At 43.0% G+C, this 22982-nt stretch overlaps 1 protein-coding gene across 1 annotated transcript; it reads right to left on the reverse strand.

Annotated features, from left to right (window-relative positions):
• Nucleotides 1-2623: 2623 nt before the first annotated feature.
• On the reverse strand, nucleotides 2624-16272 carry CALM2 (calmodulin 2). The gene is made up of 6 exons (XM_073672080.1): nucleotides 16144-16272; nucleotides 7006-7036; nucleotides 6515-6658; nucleotides 6329-6435; nucleotides 4687-4822; nucleotides 2624-3425 (listed from the first exon to the last, which is right to left on the reverse strand). The coding sequence occupies exons 1-6, from the start codon at nucleotides 16144-16146 to the stop codon at nucleotides 3397-3399; spliced, it is 450 nt and encodes a 149-aa protein (XP_073528181.1). The 5' UTR covers nucleotides 16147-16272; the 3' UTR covers nucleotides 2624-3396.
• Between the last annotated feature and the right edge of the window lie 6710 nt (nucleotides 16273-22982).

A 22982-nucleotide genomic window follows, 5' to 3' on the forward strand; every position in this document is an offset into this window, starting at 1 on the left:
TTGGCTCCCCTTAGAGAGGAGCCAGTCTAGATTGGCTCTGGGTTTCACTTTGTGGCAGCCCAGGTGGATGCCAGAAGCACAATTTGGGCTTTTCCTGAGCTCCAGCAAAGTGGAGCTATTTGTCCCAGTCCCTTGCTGTGGCCTTCTGGCTGAGGCATAGGGAATGGTTTGTTGGGAACCCTCTTTTTGGAATTGGCTATGATTAAGTGCACAAGGATGCAGTCCAAGTGGCACAGTTATATTTTTCCAGAGCACAATCTTGTGCTTTCAAAAAAAAAAAAAAAGGAAAGTCTATTTTGGGACTTCTCCATACCCCCTTGGTCAACAACTATGATCAAGAGGATATGGGGACAGTTTTACTTAACTGCAAAAAAATGATTTTTAGCCTAAGATTTATGGGACTGATACAGATCTGAGAATCTGCCTCCACAGCTTATTTTAAATAAGTGGGGATGTTACCAGTGTGAGACATGTAATGACTGACAGTTATATTCACACACAGCTCTACAGTGAGCAGACTGTCCATAATTACTTGGCCCATGCTGGTAACCAGCCACTAGCTTAACAGCTCATTTATAGATGGGAACAAGATTTTTCAAGGTATCATTTTATTCAACCTTTTAATACCTGCATGTCCATATAAATGGCTCAGGAGGGTTGATCCTACTGACAGACTCCCTTTAAATCAGGCAAGTGTAGAGTGGAAATATGAAAGGTGACCAGATCTCAGCTGATTAACACCCTGGACATTACCAGACACAGCTACATGCTTTTATGTCTGTACCTGGGTTTACAGCCTACTCCCATTAGATCAATAGTATGACAAGACCACTTCAGTGGAGTCCCTTAAGACAGATCCACATTGATTTGATGACCAACACCAAAGGAAACTGGCTGCTGTTGCCAGCCCCAACCACCCATTTTCTATAGTAGCCCAGATCCCAACACTTAAATTTTGCAGAAAGAATTTTAAAGCTGCAATGTTAGATTTCAATCTGATATCTCTTTATGGCAGCAACTTACTCCCTTCTTCCCATTAAGAGCCTACATTCACAACAGCTGACTTCTGCAAAGACAGCCTTGTTAAATCACACCTTAGTTTGTTCAGTTTACATAGGCTGACCACTTCAGATGCAAACTGGACAATATGTAGAGATCGTCGGCAGCACAGGTTCTGTTTACACAGGACAATGTGCTACCGAGAATTATTTTGTGCAAACCAGAAGGTCCCACTTGTACGAACATATGGGGGGGGGTGGGGAGAAACCCCTTCATTCATCAGGTGATCGGCAGCCTGTTTATACTTTAAAATTGTGAAATTAACATTTCATGGAATACAACACACTGCATGATTAAAGATCTGCCACACAAGCTTTCAAGGCTCCACCACTGAGGATGTACAAGTGGAAGTTTTTTCATGAAGCCGATCACCATGATGGCCAATTGTGGCACCATCACATGTACCATGTGATCAGAATTTGCAGAGTTCTAGGTGGTGCATCATCCAGTGTTAACAGGACTCTGCACACATGCTGTGAGAACCATTGGCAGCCTGAGTGATTTAGTATGTGTAGATCAGCCTAGTTAACCACTGACCAGTAAGCTTACCATTAGTCTGTTGTATGGTGCCACCAGTTGGCTGTGTCAGTATGAGATTGGCTTGGTGTTGCACCTTTTAGCAGTCCTAGGTGTTGGTCAGATGTGATCAGGTTTTAATTCACATCCACCCTGTACTCATTTGACTAGGGCAGATGTGAAGTACCCTGCTGGAGCTGTCCAACGCCACAAAACACATCTGACCACTGCTAGCTGATCAATGGGGTGCTAGGTGTACTTCACCACTTAACTGATATTGATGACCCATCCTAAAGATAGGTCATCAATATAAAAGCGTACTGGTCAACTCCTTTAAATTGAATACATGCTTTAACATATGCCCCAGTTACTTTCCTGTAAAGTTACTGCTGAATGAGTTTCATGAAAGTTGAAGTTGTCAGGTGCAGAAGAAAAAAACAAAACAAAAAAACCATGATGAGCACAGCGTGAAACCAAGCATTTTTATTATTGTGACTGTTTGAGTGCTCTAAGAAAATGGGGTAGTTTACCACATTGTACTCCAGTGAGACCTTCATTAAGAGGCACATCTTCAGTGACTTGACTAACATTTCTGGCATGGTTATGCCCATTCACCTCCACCCATTTTGGCAGAGCTGCAAACTGGTAAAATGCTGTGTTGATACTGTTTGGCAACTTCTTAGGATAAAGTGCACACATTTAGTATTTGGTGAAGAAATATCTGCATTTCTTGGCAAAAAAAAAAAAACACTTAATAGGAGTTTTTGCTGCAGATTTTTCCCCACTCTGTATGAAGTCTGCAGCAGAGAAGCTGAAAGAAATGACATGATCCAGACTTAAGTCTGCAAGTCAAAAGCAAGCAGTGTGCAGGAGACTTCAGGGAAGTTCACTTTGCTGGCAGCAGGAATCTGCAATGTGTGCACAGGCCCTTGATGTGTTTTACACCAGTTTTTCTGGCAACCCTGATTGCTTTGCTTTAAAGTTTAGGAGCTCCTTTATCCCATTATTAATCACCACAGATCCAAAACATACAAGACACAGTCAAAGATTGACTTTTTTGTTTTTATTGGAAAACAAATATACAACTTGGAATGGATTTGAGGCAAATTGTGCCATAAGCAGGTTCTTCTGAAAAGTGGCTAAACCAAAGTAAACCTTAATCTGGTGAAGGAGCTTACAACTCACTGCTGGGTAATGCTATGCAGACCCCTCACATCAGTGTAATTCAAAGAAAAAAAAAAAAAGTATTGTAGTAGTAAGCATGGTGAAAATGTTCCAGGTCTGGAGCAAACAATACAGTAGGAAAGGCAGAAGGGTGGAAGGAGAAAACAAGACATGTATCTGGATATACCAGCTTTGCATTAGTGCAACATAAGTTCAATATTGTTTAACTATCTGTAGTTTAGAGTTGTTTACTCCACATTCCAACAAGCAGACATGTTACTTGAAGAAATCCAACTTGAGAGGGGAAGGAAAGAACAAAAAAGTTTGTTTTTTTTATTTTTAAAACTGAAGAGCCCGGATGTTCCTGTGTGACTAAATTCATCAAAGGTCTTCCATATGCACAAAGGGCTTTGATAAAAATCCAGAGTAAGCCACATGCAGCATTTGTTACTTGATCAACTCTTTTCATGGAAACCAAAATAAAAAGTTTAAGAAAAGAAGACAGTGACAGGAATATGGGAAACATGAATGGAATTCTAAATTACTATACATGCATTTTCTGACAGTAAGAGGGGAAACATTTTACAGATAAGTTACAAACAAAGAAAGGCAAATAAACATCTTTGTACAAGAAATTTAACACATTCTGTACAGTCTTCACTTTGCTGTCATCATTTGTACAAACTCTGCAAGAAAAAGAACAGGAGAACAATGAAATCACAACAAGTTACAATAAAAATATTAAGTCAGTGCATCAAAAATATCCCAGAGCCTTAGAGGGCTTTACTGGTCAGAGGCAGATCATAACGATACCAGATAGGAGTCTAGTGGAGGGCACTGTACATTTCATTATTGCTTAGCATTAGATGTGCAGGCTGTTTGCTGTCAAAATGCTTCTGCCAAGTGAATATATCTTTAGACCAGGCAGTTATATCACTTCCACTAAAGCAACCAACTGATTAGTGTAAATCTTACTACATTAAATATGTACACGCTAGTCTGAACTGATCAAAGTCTATAAAGCATTAATATTTGTCAATGTCCATTTGAAGCAGACAAAGTTTGTTGCTATGGAAACAAGTATTAACTTTGAAAAAAGTGTTTGTGCAAAGTTTTAGCAGAAAAGGTGTAATTTTGAAAGTGTGAGAATTTGTCAGGAGAAAAAATAAAAATATGAAACTTCTGTACAATGCCTCCATCCCTCTCCAGACAGCTTTGTAAGTTCTTTGCCATCTCACAAAAACCTCGATGAATTTGGCGATCTGCCATTCTTCTGATTATCCCTTTGCAAACTTGTTGTGCCAACTACAGCATTTGATTTACATTTTTTGCAATTTATCCACTTAAGGATTACAATTACTTTTCCATCAATGCATTTAATGTACAGAGTTTGAAGATGAACAAAGTATTACTTTGAATGTATATTTCTTCATGTAGGAAAGTCAATTATAAAACCCCTTTGTCCATAATGACCAGAGCGGTTTATGGCCATTGATGTAGCACAGTACCCAGCATCTGCAGATTTAGGATTGCTTATTTTCAGGAGCCACACAAGTGACCACTGCTTCACTCAGATTATGTCCAGCCTCAGGTGAAACCTGCATATAGCAAGTCCGCCTGGCCAACTTGTGACTATACCTTTATAAACAAAAGCTGACAATCGGGAGCAAAGTGAAAGTGGCCAAGAGGACGTAAGGGGCTATGCAGAAAGACTGATAAGTATCTGATAAACAGCATTTCAGACTTGTAGTGCAAACTATGCCCATCAATAGTGTAGAGGGCAGGCTATAGGATGTGCCCACACTAGTCAGGCTTTTACAGTATGTTTAACTGCTCAAGTAGTGACTACTGTGGCTCTTCACAACAAGCTTTCAGCCCCACTTATATTTACACCATGAAATAACTGACATAGCAGAAAAGTTAGTCCAAGTATTAGGCTGGACCCACCTTCATAATTTACTTGACCATCTCCATCAATATCTGCTTCCCTGATCATTTCATCGACCTCTTCGTCCGTTAACTTCTCACCCAGATTTGTCATCACATGACGGAGCTCAGCAGCGCTAATGTAGCCGTTTCCATCCTGTAGGAAATAAGACAACTCAGAGCGGTATCTTGTAGATACAGAACCCAGAACAGCAGTAGCCCAGACCACCACGTGCAATCACTACTCCGAGACCTGGATTATGATACGCATATGGTTGGAGAGGATTCTTTCCTCCCACTGTATAAACATGATAGCAGCTTAACCTGTTTATGTGGAAAGTTACTGCAAAGTCTGAGCCAAGAGAAACTACCATTGTTTACAGTGGCAGGATACACTATAGATTCACATTAAAACAGCAATAGTTTTGTCAATACAAGCCACTAGTCTGGTTAAGGAGTGACTGCTCACACCCTGAATTTCTGGAGCAGACATTTTCCCCTAATTTTACTGTTTGGTGCAAGCACCTGTCTACATTGCGATTGTGCTGTATGCAAACTAAAATGCTGTGTGATGTGTCAATCCTGGCCAGCAGAATAAACAATATGCAAATCTGTGCTGCAAGCCCAGGGTGCTTCCTACAACCAGTGACTACAGTGGAAAATGCAACAATAAGCCTGCGATGGTCCAGCCTTACAGATAGCAAGTAGCTGCCAACACTTCATATTAAGATGTGAGGGAAGTCAACTCACTGAAGATAGATCAGAAGAAAAAAACAAAGACAAAAACACATGTTTTGACAGTGAGGATGATCAATGAGTGGAACAGGCGGCCACGAGGGGTGGAGAGTTCTCCTTCAATGGAAGTCTTCATACAGAGGCTGGACAGACATGTCTGAGATGGTTTAGTGAATCCTGCATTGAGCAGGGGGTGGGACACGATGACCCTGGAGGTCCCTTCCAACGCTAACATTCTATGACGGACCCAAATCCTAGAGGCAACTAAGCAATAGTTATTGGCATTTCCAAACCATAGTTTAGCAGCTCTCTAAATGCTGATGCAGTTAAGCATGTGTGGTTGTATGCCAGGCCTACAGAGACCACAATCTACAGCAAATAAATCCAAGAACCCCATTCATCTTCAATAGTTAAATAGTTCATGTGAAATGCAGTACGAGTCCTGTGATATAATGCTATGCAGAAAAACACTGGTATTTAAGTTACCTAAACGAGTCCCCTATAGATAGCTATGGCACTGGTAAGCCTAAGGGTAGTTTTAACTTTGTTCACATACAATCATTTCCCATTTCGATCTGCTAAAGTGGACCTAGGCCAGCAGTTACCCATTTGATGCCAAGACTATGTCAATGTACTTTGCAAGTACTGATTTCACCACTTTAGAAACTCCGCTGTAGGCAGTAAAAGCAGGGATTCATTTGTGATCAAGTTTCCCAACCACCAACTGGTCTTCACCTCCTTAAGTATGGATGGATATGTGACCAATACTGTCAATCGGTAACCACAAGCATGAGCTACATGTCATCACAGCCTGTGGTTGGCCTAGGTGCAGTCACAAGTGTCTGATTGGGAGTGGTAAAATGGTGTATGAAGTCTTCATGCTCAGAAGTGGTAGGACAACCCCCTTTAATTGTAGAAACATTAATACCTTGTCAAACACACGGAATGCTTCTCTGATTTCCTCTTCACTATCTGTGTCCTTCATTTTTCTAGCCATCATAGTCAAGAATTCAGGGAAGTCAATTGTTCCATTACCTGATTAAGAAAAAATAAATAAATTAAATGGCCTAGATGCAAATTGCCAACATCACACACAACCAGCAGATACACGTACCATCAGCATCTACTTCATTGATCATGTCCTGCAGCTCTGCTTCTGTGGGGTTCTGCCCAAGCGACCTCATCACTGTGCCCAACTCCTTTGTTGTAATGGTGCCATCACCATCCTTGTCAAATAGTGAGAAGGCTTCTTTGAACTCTAGAAATAGAAAAATGAATCATAAGCCTTCTGGAATGACAACTCTCATCTTACACCTGCAGCACTCGTGTATATAGTGGTCTACAGTCAACTATACATGCCCCAATGACTGAAGCTCATCTAACAGGTTTATAGGAACAAGAGCATTTTACAGCCAAGTAATTGTTAATGCTCAATCCTGGGCTCTCTGTAGAAAACTGGGCAGTGACCATTAGGGAACTTCCTGTGCCACAGGGTGGTATCCTGTTAGCAATCACACTACCTGGTTCACAATAACAGGATGAGGCATTACCAATGTCTACTGGTACACAAGAGATTAGTGCCAATTTAGCATCTGTCAAACTTACCAGCGATCTGCTCTTCTGTCAGTTGGTCAGCCTGAAATACAAGAGAACATGGTTAAGAATACAAGCAGTGATGAGCAATAGTCTTAACCTTACATCACATCTGAAAGTCCAAACATCAAGTCTGAAGAGTTGTAATAATCAGTCTCCAGAAGTCACTGAGGTAAGAGAAAAACCATAATAGGAGTCTGAATTGTCACAATATGGGTGTGGGGGTAACATGCAACTAATAGATATGCAGACTGCAATTGCACCTGAACTAGCATGGAAGCCATGAAATGCATGTGCCAAGAAAGTGGCAGGACAGCATGTCTCCTTCACCAAGGCCAGATTTAGACAAACAAATAGCATTATTCAGATGAACCATGTCCACCCTTTAAGTGAGCCTGCCATGTTGAAAATCACTTTTGTTCAGGAGGGAGGCTAAAGTGATCAGAAGTTTACATTTGTGGGAAATCTCCATAAAGCATGTCATTGATATCCTTAGTGTTTGTATGCCTACAAGTCCAGTGGGTGGTCCTACACAGAATGAGCCATCATGCAGTGCAGACTGATGGTTCACACAATTAGTGATCAATAAAGATGCTTCACTGAAACTTCCCACAAAAATGTAAGAGTTCAGTGGGCTGTCCTACTCAGTAACCAAGTCTTCCCTTTACAACTGTGCAGGCAGCTAGCCATCAGTCACCGAGTAGGTCCACCCACTGGACATAACACAAGGGATTTCTACACTTAGGATACAAGTAAGGCTATGTGCACATGTTGCATTTTTTTCTGCAGTGTGACATTTCTGAAGTCTCATGCACATATTGCCAGTTTTCCTTGCAGATTAGCATCTTCAGCATGTCAATTCTTGTAGTGCATTTCACTGATACTAGTGTAGAAAAACACTGCAAATAAGCACAATACAGTTTTTCCAGCCAACATTTTAATATTTGCAGCTACAAATCCTGAAAGTGAGGGAATGTGCATGATTTTCTAGCTTTGGCTCATCTCTAAACCATGCTATCCACAAATCAGACTGCATGTACAATGTGACATGTCCATTAAATCTACATGGTTTTCCCTATAATCTAAAAGCAGTTGGCCAGTGGAAACCAAGTTAGGGAATAACTTGTCCATAGGATAGTGATCCAGTTTCATTGGAATATAATCTTAAATTAGGCGCAGCACTTGACACCAGAAGATCATGAAACTTAAACATTAAACTGCAGAAGAGTGGAGAGGGCACGGATTCTCAAAAGTAAAGGCTTAGAGTGGTCACATCAATCTGCAAACAATTTGTTAAAAGTGAACCCAGACCTGACAATGTCAAACTTTGGATGCTTCCTATTCGTTTAAACAATGGAAGGGAAGGCTGTAATCCTGAGTCAGTCACAGCTCCTAGCCAAGATGTCAGGGTCCAATTTATTCAATAAGACCACCAAGTGGCATCTGCCTGGTATAAACTGCATTACATGTAATGCAGTTTATACACAGGTCATCCAGGCCTTCGCTCCTGACAGCAACTCATGTTAAGATCTGAAGCTTGGTACAGGTAACCACTTTACCACCAATGTGGACTGTCCTGGGCCACAGAGGAGCAGGTTGCCAAGAACAGTAGTTGTGGGCTCACAAGGGGAAGGTGGGATTCATCAGGACTGGTGTTATACATACTAGTCTTTATCAAAGTTCTTCAGCAGTAAGATGTGGCAACATCTTTAAGAGACATGTGTCTAAATAATGTCACATCTTTTGAACCGCCATGTGCTGCAATACCTTACATCACTTTTTGTCTTAAAGGGGAGGGAACCTGTCATTTGAGTCATGCTGCCCACACAATTGCAGCCAGGTATATTTCTTTAAAGTGCTCTGGGATGTCAGAATGTATACTTTGACTCATTCCCAGCTGGATCTACCCAGTGCTGCTACACTATCCCCTAATGACACTTAAAGGGGTTGTCCACTAATTATTCCCCCCACAATGCATCCCCCTGGGGCCCATAAGTGTCTTTGTAATTACCTTCTGTTTAAGTTACTGCCTGTGAGCGGTGCAATTGGTGGCTGCTCACAGGCATCACATGACCGCCAGCTGCAGCTGGCTCTGACATCTGCTGATGTCACTTCATGATTCTGGATGCAGCTGGGGGTCTGTCTTCTGCGTTCCACCAGTGGATGCTGGTCTGTGGGCGGGGTTACCCCGCACGTCACAGCCGGCATCCGCTGCACACTTTATCGCTCCTCATTCATTGGGAAAGTGTGGTAACCCCGCCCACCGAGGGGACAGTCACTGATGTCACGCCTCACGTGAGGCCTGTGAGCAACCACCGATCACATTGCTCACAGGCAGAAACTGCAACAGAAGGTAATTACAAAGACACTTATGTGCTGGGGGGGGGGGGGGGGAATACATTGGGGCATAATAAACAATTGTGGCCAACTTTAAGAAAAGGCAGCAATGCTTAAAGTACAAATAAAAAAAAGTTTACACTTTAAACTGAAGATGTTACAGACTAGACTTAAGTACCCTGGCACACACCCACACTTTACACCCCATTTAAAGCCACTGAGCTCTAATTGTTGCTGCTCTGATGTGACGGAAACTCTACACTGGACTCAGCGGAGTAATGTCCACAAAGGCCCTCAACTTAGTTATTGGTTGCAGTGAAGTATGTGATGTGCAGTTTGTTATATTTTGGATTCCCGTATATCTAGTTCATGAAGAAAAAGCTTAATAGCACACCTGAAAAATACTGTGCACTGGGAAAAAAAACAAAACAACGCTTCAGTTGTATAAATTACAAGAGGCTTCATCAACTATGCCAGGATAAAGTCTAATGCTCCCACCAAATTGGTGAGAAATACCAGTTACTCTCAGGCATTACTACAAGCCATTATAATCAATGGGACACTACCAGAGTCACAGCCCAAGCAAAACAGACACATCTAGTACAGAGCCTAGAGGGGTGGGGCATTACACCCAAATTAAAAATCCATGGGTCATGCTCCACCCCTCAGAAGTGGCACTAGACATCACCTGCAAAGTCTTATTCTGGGTACCTTTTGAATTAATTTGTAAATAAACTTCTAGAAGCAGCACCTACAACCCCAACCATCCTCACTAGCACCTTTGACAATATAAAGTTAAAATCAATAGGATTTTGTAGAAGTCCAATTGTGATGTTGTGCAGATATAGCGAAGGTTTAGCTGGTCCAATATGAACTCCCTTCTCACCCAGATTAATGTAGGAAGACTTTACAGGGCATTACGCCCTACACTGAGTGTTACTGCAACAAGAAACAGATTCTGCCTTTCTATGGAGAAAATAAGGCCTTTGGCAATGCCACCATGTGTTAGGCAGTCAGACTATCTTATAGCTGCCAGATGAAGATCTCCCAATGGCCACAGATAAGACTGACGAGTCTAGCGTTAAATATGAGTCTCCAGCCTCATCCATCATGGCCTCTGCTCACCTCTTTTGGGTGGAGTTAAGCAATTTAAGGTTTTCACCAGATTCATCAGTTCTAACAACTCCACTCCAGTTTGCTTGATGTATTGGAGTAAGCCAGCATGTGTCTGCATTATGTTGCATTGAGTGCAATTTGTGTAAAAAAAAAAAAAAAAAAAAAATTTAGTGCCAGCATATGGCAAAAAAAATCAAAACGACTTCAATGCAGTTGAAGAATCAGGGCTTTGAGTTTCATTAGATGAACTGACATCCCAACACAACTTTGGTTGTCTGAAGCTTTGAGAACCAGTTAGCACAATTTTGTAATTTAAAGTGAAGACCTATAGCTGTTAATATCATTTTAGTCTATACCTCTGGTTAAGAAGTCTGCATCTTTAATCACAATTTGAAGTTTTCACAAAGTTAGATTTTGGTGCATAGGGGCAGGACTCTACACTGGGTCTTTCCCTCCCCCCTCTGGTCTGTACATGACCTTCTGGTTGAAATCTCAGCAATGATATATTGAAAGACAGTCAGAGGGGCCAGGGAATCACAGATGAGAAGACCCAATTAAAAAAAATTGACATGCTGATTAGAGAAGAACAAAGTGGATTTCTTCAAAGGTATCAATTTAACACACCTTTACTGCACATTACAAGATTGTGCAGACATGTTCTGTTTAAGGAACACAAACCAGCAGAGGTCATTATATGTCACCTGCTGCTGACTGGTTGAGAATGATCACGTGGTTGCATCTTAGGCCATGTCCCCCCTCACAGCATCTCCACTGCAAATATCACAGCAGAGGAAGTGCACATTAACTTTTGCCTTGCAAAGCATTGAAAGCTAGCACCTACATCCACAGCATTAAAGTAGCGCTCCCAAAGTTTATCCTCTTAAATATATTGCAGTCACAATAGGTCACTGTAGAAAGGCAAAATGAGCAATTTTCAAGTACAGTTACAGTAATTCTTTGGTCTACCATTAGGTTAGATATCACATGATAAAAGGGGATATTGGGGACTTAGTGCTTATCACACTGAAAAACAAACAGTTTAGTTGCTCCACAAACCAGTCCTGTTGGGGGATGCAGCTGCCTCTGCTGATGTCACGTCAGAGCAGCAGCTTCTTTTCCACTCTTGACGGGGTGGGATTTCAACGTCATTCTGAATGACAGCCGAATTCCCTCTGCATAACTCGGGGAGCCGACTATCAGAATGTTGTCAGAAGCCATGCCCCTTCAACAGGGTGGAAAGCAGTCGCTCTGTCGATGTAACATCAGCAGAGGAAGCCAAATGCCCGGCAGGAGTGGTCCGAGCACAGGCAGGTAGCAACTAACTGCTTGTGAAAAACAAAAAGATGTCCTTAAGCACCAAGTCCCAGATAGCCCCTTTAAACAACTGACTAACTGAATCTTTCTAAGCTCCATGTAGAAACCAGTCAATTTTGTGAGCAAAAGTCATGGGTCACTGCAAAAGTATATGGGAAGGATGGAGTAGCTGGGCAAGGAGTTGGGAAGGGGATGATAAATGCCAGGACAAGAAACTACCCACTTCTACATAGAGCTGAGAAACAAAAAAAAAAAAAAAAAAAAAAAGAAGTTAGCAATTGCAAGTACAGTGTGCTATATAATATGATGAATGCAATACAAAAACTTGATGGGAGTGCTTCTTTAATTGTCAGTCATCAGATCTCAAACCTGCAGCTCCTGTCAATTTATTGTGGATATAATCTGCAGCATGTGCATGACAGATTTCTTAAAGTGCCAGCATAATGCACTAGATTAAGAACTTAACATAAGGCAACCGTCATGAATGAGGTCAATATTCCATACAAGTACTCAACATTTTAAATTTACACCAAGAGACAACACAGCTAGAAACAAATGTTATGTATCCATGCAGAAACCTGCATAGTAACAGTAATTCACCGAGTTCCTAGCCAAGACACTGAGCATGTTTTAGCAGGAGGTAGGTTCTATCAGAATGATCTTCCCTATTCTCAATACCAACCCCTCCCCCAGGGGTGGTTTGGCCATTTCCTAAATCCTAGAGTTGTCCTCTGAAGAGGACCTGTCACCAGGTAAAAGTTGGCCAGTTTGTTCTCCTCCAGCTCCCAAGTAGGACATTTGTCTTCTTCAAAACCACCATACAGATCCAGAGATGATCTTTTCATGGCATTTACGATAGGGGTGGTGCTAAAAAGGTAATCAGATGTGTCCGTAGAGAATCCTTTGAGCCACACCCTCTTGATAAGCCATAAAAATTTAGCATTTAATAAAAAAAAAAAAATCCATTTCAGGAGCCATGTCAGATTTGTTTATATGTAACTTTCCCTTCAGAAGAAAAGCATAATAAGAGCAAAACATCGGCCATGCTTGACCATAAGTTAGGACATCCTAGAGTAAATTTACCACCAGAAAACCAGTTGTGGTACTTCAGGGGGGAAAAAAAAAAAAAAAAAAAAAGAGAGTCAGACAAGGTGACAGCTTTTCTCATCTTTGAACAAAGTAGAAACTAGTACTTGGTTGGACACTTGCCAGATAAAGAATGGCAGAGCCCTTTACTGTACAATCAAAGAGTGAAACCACTGCCATTTTTGGCTGCAGAGACATGCCAGGTGTGATTACGCCCTTATGTACAAGCCTCCTTAGTAACTATTCTAGCACAGTCCTCTATACAAAAGTTTAAAGCAGCCAATATGTTCAGTGCCATCTAGCCAAAACAGGATAAAAGGAGTCTGCCATAGTAATCACAATATTCAACGCATAAATCAAAGCACAAAGTGATACAACAGTGCCTCAAAATCTTACCAAAGACACCAAGTGCAAGGCGTTGGCCTTACTACTCCCAGAGGAGCAGGAAAATTTAACCAAACTTGAATTCCTGATGATCCTCATGAATAAACTATGAATGGATGACGACTGAGAAAGGGGGTTGTGTTAATTGATTAAACCTATACCAATCCCAAGCAGTCCTGCCTAATCCAGTAATTTTAAATAAAACCACCTATAAAGGAAGATTTGTACAATTCATCATCATGTTTATTAGAAACGCTCTATTTATAAGCTGGCTCAGCAGACTGCAGTTCCGCCATCAGCACATTACAGGCCGCTATAAACAGCAACCTGCATTCTGCCATCTAATGTGCATGACTATGAAAGGCAATATGAATTTTCACTGCTGACAGGTGTGAATTTGATCTCAGAGCTAAAGGGGAGGAAGGAGTTGTCTTTTAAGCAATCACTTTAGGGCAAGACACTGGATTCTTATTATGAACTCAGATGTTACGCGATATCCTGGGCCTCACATACAAGTCCGTGTCAATATAGTCTGAGTCTCATTTCCAAACTTGTTCCAGATCAGTTGCACTTTTAGAAGTATTTGTGTATGACAGTCTGTACCCTGATCAAAATGTGAGTTGTACTGTTCCAATAAATTGGGACAAATCACTGTTCCTGACCCATTAATGATCTACTAGACTTGCTGTAAGTTGGCATTTCCAGATTTTGGATAGCATCTAAAGTTTTCACTATAAGCCAGAGTGTAGAGATACAGTCTAGTCTAACAATCAATTCTCTCATGCATCTTTAAAAATGGGTTAGGTGGTAAATCGTTGCTGTGTAATAAATATCCCTTTCAGAACAAGAGACAACAATGGAGGTAAAGATCAGAAGTTTGTCAGTCTGCAGTTAGTGTATGTGAAGAGACTGGTTCAAGAAGGGCCATGAAATACAAGCAGAATGTTACATTGTATTTCAGGATACAGGCTGTTCTATAAACAAAGCAGCAATTTCCATTCTTGTTGCCATGGTTACATCCATGTACACATCTGTATTTAAATAGGAGCAGCAGTTCCAGCAACACAAGCGCCAGTCAGTGTTCACATTCTCTTTTCTTCTGAATGAGACAAGTAATGAGCTTCTTACAATCCGCCAATATAAGCACCAATCATGCGCCAGCATCGATTTCTAATGCCAACTGAACACAGGTTAAAAGTTAGCACATCCTAGTTGGTCATGACCCGGCTTCAACCAGCTTCATGTCATCTGAGTGTCTGAGCTCATTATACTACAGCCAGCCAGGGGAGGAGGCGGTGGACAAAACCTACATTTCATGACTTCCTGCCCATTCTATATCCAAATTGGGAAACTAGTTAAATGCAATTTTAGGGAAGCTGGCAGAGAAACCTACTAACCACAATGGGAGGCCTGGTAAAATACCTCATAAGCCCATGTTACATCAGACAAGGGAATACCGGGCGTACACGCTTGCATTCTGATCATAGCTGTGCCACGCCTAACAAGAGCAACACCTCCGCCATACACATCAGTGCAAGGATAGGGAAAGCCACAGAGGAGAGTGAACACAATGTAAACAAGACTCATTAACCTCATTTTATACCGCACTGAGCTGAGGAATGGCGGCGACTCTTGACAAAGCCATCACCATGGATTGGTGTCTTATAAGGTGGGGGTGGGAATAGCAAAAAAATGTCAAAATAAAAATCTCCCGGGGGGGGGGGACGACATCTACAAGTCAGAACGGGTAGGACTCGAGCCCTTCCTTCCGGAAACTGCAGCACAATGCAGCTGGACCCACCCTGATCTAGGAAGCAGATGACTACTGCCACTGGGTGACATTTCTCCGCCAACTCCCTATACAGGGTGTGTGTGTGACACCTCCTTTCTGAACTTTGGTCAGGGGCATTGTGGAACATTAAGCCTTTTATTAGGTAGGGAGGAAAATTTACATGCAGGCCATAGTACATGGCAAATAAAGAAACGTGTGCAATAAATGCACAAGACGGGAGGGGTAACCCTGCAGAAGGCTGCCATATCAAAAGTGGGGGGGGGGGGGGTGAGGGGCTAGCACCGGAATGGACCCCCTGCCCATTAGTGCACGACCCAGTTACACTTGGGCTATGGCAGATTATGTAACGCCACTCCACAGCCTCTTCAGGATACAAAGAGCCTGTCAGTCAGCGAGCAGCAGGGCGTGGGAGGAGGAGAGCTGCATGCGGCAGCCCTGGCTTTATTCAGCAGCCCTGTGCAAGCAGGATTATACAGGGCAATGAATGAACTCCTCTACAATCCGCCGTTTTATGTACGCAGCACAATGTGCAAGCCCTGCATTACAACAGAAAGCCACTGACAGACCCAGGGGGCTGGACATATAATCTTATAAGGAAATTGACAACCCACTTCCCAAAAAAAATCTGCAACCTTTAGAACTGACAGCTCCAAAGCAAGACGTTCTGCAGCAGCCACTACACTTAACCAGACTAAGAGTCAAATGTTCTGCAGCATCAGTGCTACAGCTATCAACATACAAGAAGCTCTGCAGCAGCCAAGCATTTTGATTGACAGGTCAACCTGCAAGACATCTGCAGCAGACAAAGCACATGAGGCTCAGGAATAGACAGCCGTCAGCATACAAGAGGTTCTGCAGCAGCTATACACTACAAACAGCAGCCTAGAACATATAAAACTGCTAAGACAGACTAGCAACAATGTGTCAGCCACGAGGCAACATGACATAAGCCACCATGGCTGTCACTGCCACCATTGGAAGACACGTCCCGCAGTGTGTTAGTGCGCAGTATTATTCGCCAGAACGGCGCACAGTGAGACTTTTTTCTCTAAAAGGAAAAACAGCTTGAAGAAAGAGAAAAGCCCGCGGAGACGCAAAGGCGGCCACTGGGCGTCACTCACCATTTCCAATGGATGTAATTAGCGCGCAGCTCCAGCAGCAGCTCAGCAGTAACAACCTAACCCCTCACAGGCTCGACTCGGACTAATTTCCAACCGCCGCCAACCGCTCTTCATAAACACCTCCCTCCGCCCTAGATTCCTCCGCCAACGCGCTAATCCCGCCCACCAACGAAGAAAGTGATGGCGCGGCTTCTCCGCACACAGGTGCAGCACTGTAACTTCCCGTACGGGAGGCAGACGTAGTAATGGTCGGTAAAAATCACATAATGAGGTATCGGAAGTTCTGACTCTTACGTTAAAGAGAAGTTATCGGTAGTAGGATAAGCGCTGCGCTGTAGGAAGGGGACTGTTTTACCAACGCGCATGTATACTAAAGAGTGAGAGGAATTGTGTGATTGGTCAGAGCTGAACGCTGATTGGACGCTCGGTACCTGCAATGCGTCACTCGGACATGCACACTGTGGTCGCAGTGACGCATGCGCACTGAGGGCTGCTGATAAACGCAGCAGCAATTGGGAGGAGACTGGAAGCGAATAGTACTAATAAACCAAGGCAACATGTACATGAGGTGTCAGAGGCGACCAAATGTAGAAGGCGACTGGGAACTGCAGCCTACGTGCCACAGACAGGGCTGGAGAGGCCAGGACAGGTGCACCCCACATACACAGTGCTGAAGGAAAATGCAGAAAGCGTGGTGTAGACAGGGCTCAAAAGTACAGGACCACAATAATGGTGATTGATACATGTCTGCTGCAGCTTACATTACACCGCAATTAAAAGAGAACAAAATCTGCAGCGCGTATATATATATATATATATATATATATATATATATATATATATACATACACTGTCACAGTATAAGGAGCATCAGACTGAACAGTACACACATATATATATATATATACAGTAAAGACCAAAAGTTTGGACACACCTTCTCATTTAAAGATTTTTTTATATTTTCATGATTGAAAATTGTACATTCACACTGAAGGCATCAAAACTATGAATTACCACATGTGGAATTATATACTTAACAAAAAAGTGTGAAACAACTGAAAATATGTCTTATATTCTAGGTTCTTCAAAGTAGCCACCTTTTGCTTTGATGACTGCTTTGCACACTCTTGGCATTCTCTTGATGAGCTTCAAGAGGTAGTCACTGGAAATGGTCTTCCAACAATCTTGAAGGAGTTCCCAGAGATGCTTAGTACTTGTTGGCCCTTTTGCCTTCACTCTGCGGTCCAGCTCACCCCAAACCATCTCGATTGGGTTCAGGTCTGGTGACTGTGGAGGCCAGGTCATCTGGCGTAGCACCCCATCACTCTCCTTCTTGGTCAAATAGCCCTTACACAGCCTGGAGGTGTGTTTGGGGTCATTGTCCTGTTAAAAAATAAATGATGGTCCAACTAAATGCAAACCGGATGGAATAGCATGCCGCTGCAAGATGCTGTGGTAGCCATGCTGGTTCAGTATACCTTAAATTTTGAATAAATCGCCAACAGTGTCACCAGCAAAGCACCCCTACACCATCACACCTCCTCCTCCATGCTTCACGGTGGGAACCAGGCATGTAGAGTCCATCCGTTCACCTTTTCTGCGTCGCACAAAGACACGGTGGTTGGAACCAAAGATCTCAAATTTGTACTCATCAGACCAAAGCACAGATTTCCACTGGTCTAATGTCCATTCCTTGTGTTCTTTAGCCCAAACAAGTCTCTTCTGCTTGTTGCCTGTCCTTAGCAGTGGTTTCCTAGCAGCTATTTTACCATGAAGGCCTGCTGCACAAAGTAACCTGCAATTTCTGAGGCTGGTGACTCGGATAAATTTATCCTCAGAAGCAGAGGTGACTCTTGGTCTTCCTTTCCTGGGGCGGTCCTCATGTGAGCCAGTTTCTTTGTAGCGCTTTATGTTTTTTGCAACTGCACTTGGGGACACTTTCAAAGTTTTCCCAATTTTTCGCACTGACTGACTTTAATTTCTTAAAGTAATGATGGCCACTCGTTTTTCTTTACTTAGCTGCTTTTTTCTTGCCATAATACAAATTCTAACAGTCTATTCAGTAGGACTATCAGCTGTGTATCCACCAGACTTCTGCACAACACAACTGATGGTCCCAACCCCATTTATAAGGCAAGAAATCCCACTTATTAAACCTGACAGGGCACACCTGTGAAGTGAAAACCATTTCCGGTTACTACCTCTTGAAGCTCAACAAGAGAATGCCAAGAGTGTGCAAAGCAGTCATCAAAGCAAAAGGTGGCTACTTTGAAGAACCTAGAATATAAGACATATTTTCAGTGGTTTCACACTTTTTTGTTAAGTATATAATTCCACATGTGTTAATTCATAGTTTTGATGCCTTCAGTGTGAATGTACAATTTTTAAAGTCATGAAAATACAGAAAAATCTTTAAATGAGGTGTGTCCAAACTTTTGGTCTGTACTGTAAGTGGCTCCCTGGTTTTCACTGGAGCTCCTGATGGAGTCAGGCTTGACACACAGACACACACACACACACTATATACTCAGCCTGCCACAAGATCTGACCCTGACCGCTCATATGCGACGTGCATGGCGGTCTAGTGAAATAATCCAGTGCAAATTTTAATTTCGCATTCAGCCTGAACCTGCCAACCTCAGTGATGGGGCGTGTTGAATTTCAACATGTCCCATCCTTTTTTTCTAAGGGTGATAAGCAGGTACCCCTGCTTACTCACCTCTCCTTTAGGAAGAGACAGCTATTAAAGGGATAATGCCAACTTATCCCCAGCCCGGCCATTTTTTAAAAATTAGCAGTCTTCAGGTGGTTAAAGGGAAACTCAAACATGCTCTATTTACTTGCAGACTGTGCTAATATGGATACAGATGTGTGGCAACTTGAAGGGAACCTGCAGATAAATGGCTTTACATTACTGCCTTAGGGCGCAGTCTAGCACCAAGTTCGGAACGCAGTGCGCGGACTGGCCAGCGACTCTCCTGACCCGAGCGTGACAGCTTTATGTATTTCTATGCAGCTGTCTCGCTCAGGTCACGAGGGCCACCGGCCGGTCCGTGCACTGCGTTCTTGTCTCTGACTCTGCCCTTACTAATGCAGCTAATGGGAAAAAATGAACTTATTTCCTCCCAGGAGCTGCCGGCTTTCTGTGATGGGGACGTGCGTGGAGCTGCTACAGTCACCTCTCACTGCACGTATTATACTGTACGCACGCCCCAACACTCAGATTGCAGTTTGCTCTGCACAGGTCCGCAGCAGACCCGACTGTCAATCAAAGTGTGCCATGACTGAAAGCTGGCGGCTTCCAGGAGGATGTAAATTAATTTTCTCCCTGTAGCTGCTACAGTCAGCGCTCACAGGACTTCTCATTGCACTGTATGCACACCCCAACACCTTTATTGCATCTCGCACTGCACAGATATGCTGTAGAGCCGACTGTCAATCAAAGTGTCACATGACTGAAAGCTGGTGGCTTCCAGGAGGATATTAATTAATTTTCTCCCTGTAGCTGCTACAGTCAGCGCTCACAGCACTTCTCATTACACTGTACGTACACCCCAATACCTTGATTGCATCTCGCTCTGCACAGATGCGCTGTAGAGCCGACTGGCAATCAAAGTGTCCTATAACTGAAAGACGACGGCTTCCAGGAGGATATTAATTCATTTTCTCCCTGTAGCCGCACTTTCAGTAAGACGACCAGGAAGAACTATAACGCTATTTACCTGGACACTAACCATATGCCTGCAGGTAAATAGCATTTTTCAGGGTCACGGGTTTCCTGTAATTGGAAGGGATAAAATGAAGTTATATTCTCGCTGCAGCTGCTCGCTTCCAGGCATCCGGGTGGCTTCGCCGCTGCAGAGCATGATGTCATCCAACGAGCAGGGGGAGTGAGAACAGCGCACTCACTTTGTAATGAGCGCTAACTGATCACTGTCCAATGCCTGGAAGCGAGCAGCTGCAGGAGGAACATAACTGCATATTTGCCCTGCAGCTGTACTTCCAATTAAGCTGCCACATATGTTTGAATGGTATTTCCCTGCAGATTACCTCTATGGATGCAGGTAAATGTCATGTATTTTTGCTATCAGGTTCCCTTTAATGCACGAACTGTAGGGAGTAAATGTCCCGTCAGAGGCTTGACAATAGCTGAGCATATCACAACATAAATTATTCTATAAAGGGAACCTGTTGCGGCATTTTACCACCTTAAAGCTTATCAGTCGTCAGACTTTACAGTATAAACATCCAATACTAAATAGATGTCTTAAAGGGGACCTAACCAATGGCACGTTTGTAAAGGCCCTTTAATGCTGACTAAATCCTTTCTTTGCATGTACAATTTTCCTTTGTAGAAAAATCCTGCATTTGAGTTTTATGCTAAAGAGCCGCAAGTGCAGCAGGGTGGGCACTGCCCTCACAGCTCACCTGCACTCTCTCCCTATTTCTCGCTGGCCTCCGACGGACAAGTCACTCTTCCTTCAGTGACCTGCCTCCCCTGACCGAGTGCAGTCCTTGCCCAGCATCACCTTCTCAGAGGGGGAAGCACATGCGCAGATCGATAGTATGGTTCTCGCAACGTCATCAGGACTGTACTGCGCATGCACCGCCATATGGAAAGACGGCACTTGTGCAAAATCTGGGGCAGAGGAGGCAATGAAACAGTGTCCTGTCAATCACAGACTGGAGGCAGACAGCGGGCTGGGAATAGGGAGAGAGGCCGATGACAGCTGGAAGTGCAGTGCCCGCCTCTGTTGCACTTGCTTCTAATTAGCATAACATTTAAATGCTGAATTTCTCTAGAACAGAAAGCTAAAATTCTACAAGTAAGATAAGGGTTTTAAATCATTAAAGCGCTGTTAACACGCCTTTAGTTAGGGGTATAAAATCCTGATGACAGATTGGTGTACTTATTTTGAAAACCTTTGTCAGAATGGCTGTATAATCCTTTCTGAAATTTTAACTAACACCTAGTTTGATTGACAGCTCCTCAGTGCCCCTCCTCCGTGCTGCTGCTGCTGCGATCTCACACTGCTCAGTACACGCTGTAGCTGTCAGGCTGGATGAAAGGAGATTGAATACACTTGGACATATAAGTTATCCTACTCTTTAGCTGGACTTATCTTAATATCAAGATTATACAGTCATACTGACATGGATATTCAAAGTAAGTACACCAGTCTCATTTGGTCTAAGAGAATTCTTCGATAATAGATGACCTGACAGGGTTTACCAATGTACCTGAGTGTACACTAATCACCTGTAAAGGGTTACTTGTTCATTTACACTATAAAGGACAGTCAGGCTTTCCAGTTTTCAATCCCATCCCTCCAGTCCACTGTAGTCACCACCAGGTGATTCAAAGTCTCTCGCTTGCGCCATTGCATTGTACCTTCTGGGCATGTGCGGAGCAGCAAAGTATCTTGTACCTGGCTTTATCACAGTGCCCAGAAAGTATAAGACAACCATGCCACGTGAGACTTGGAGCCGTCTGATGGTGACTACAATCATCAGGAGGATTTCAACGCCCACTTGACTCTTCACAGGTCAGCAGCATGCAATGTATAGCTTCTTAAAAATTGATTTTACTGCTTTTTCTAAATCTTAAAAATCCGCATCATGTCAATAAAGATTGTCATCTCTGGTGGATGGGGTAGTAAAGTGACCTCATCTATTGCTTTACGATTATTTGCTATTTACATGATGGAAAACAAAATGCTAAAGTTGTGTTATGACATTTATTCATATAGTGCGGCGCCACCTGGTGTTCAGAATGTATAGCCACCTACTGAGCTGAGTGCTGATGATGATGCATGCGCAGTCACTCTCCTCTCCATAATCAGTTCTCTGCATAGGGATCCGCTGTTCACTTTAGAGGATCCAATAGAAAAAAGCTTTGTGCCCTGCACTGCAGTAACATGGCAGTACAGCTGAGCAGACTTCTTCTATTTTGTCAGCTGCCAGAGGTAGAAGGAGATTTACTTTGTTCAGAAAACCAGTCCCCATTGGCATACATTAGCAACAGTACCAAGGTGGGCACATAAAACCAAAAAATGATGAAAGGGTAATTTTTTTAATTGTTATTCACCTTTCCTGGATTTTGGACTGGGGGGTGTGTCCTCCTCCTACCGCCAGCTCACTTTCTTGCACACCTAAATATTCAGATAGTTAGTGTCCATGCCTCTACTGTGAATTGATTCATTGTTTCTGGCGTACTGGGTACTCTACTATACCGGTCTTCTATACTGAACTCTGTGACAAACCCAGCTCAACTATACTACTGGCCAGCTTTGCTACATTGGATTCTGAGACACCCAACTGTGCTATATCACTGGCCAACTCTACTTTACCAGCCTCTGTGACAAACTCAGCTCTGCTGCTTTGCTTACTCAACACTGTCTTACCGCAATCAGCTCTTCATTGGATTCCCGTGACAAACTTAGCTCTGTTATATCACTGAGAAAACTCTGCTACACCGTTTGTCCAGTTTTGTCATAGAACCCCTTGTGTAACTCAGCTCGGCTACACCAGGTCTTCTTCGCTGAGTCTCCTTTGCTTCCCCGTGGTCTATAGATCTGTCATGCCTGTTGCCAATTTATCAATTCATTTTCATGAATCGGACACTGGCATACTTTGAAAATCCGATTGGTGACTATGCGTCTCAGATGACTAGTCCGAGCTGAATCCCCGGCTGGCTTGTCCTTGCCCCATTTGAGTCGACTTACAGTTCTATCCCTATTTTTTTTAAGTAGGAATAGACCTTTCAGTTATGGGAAGTATAGTTCTCCTGATTTGCTATGTTGCTTACCCCATGTGCAGGACATTGCAGTAGCTTAGGT

This window comes from Phyllobates terribilis, unplaced genomic scaffold (genome assembly GCF_046119375.1).
Source record: "Phyllobates terribilis strain yellow unplaced genomic scaffold, ASM4611937v1 Scaffold_3__8_contigs__length_932513732, whole genome shotgun sequence".
Lineage (NCBI taxonomy): Eukaryota > Metazoa > Chordata > Amphibia > Anura > Dendrobatidae > Phyllobates > Phyllobates terribilis.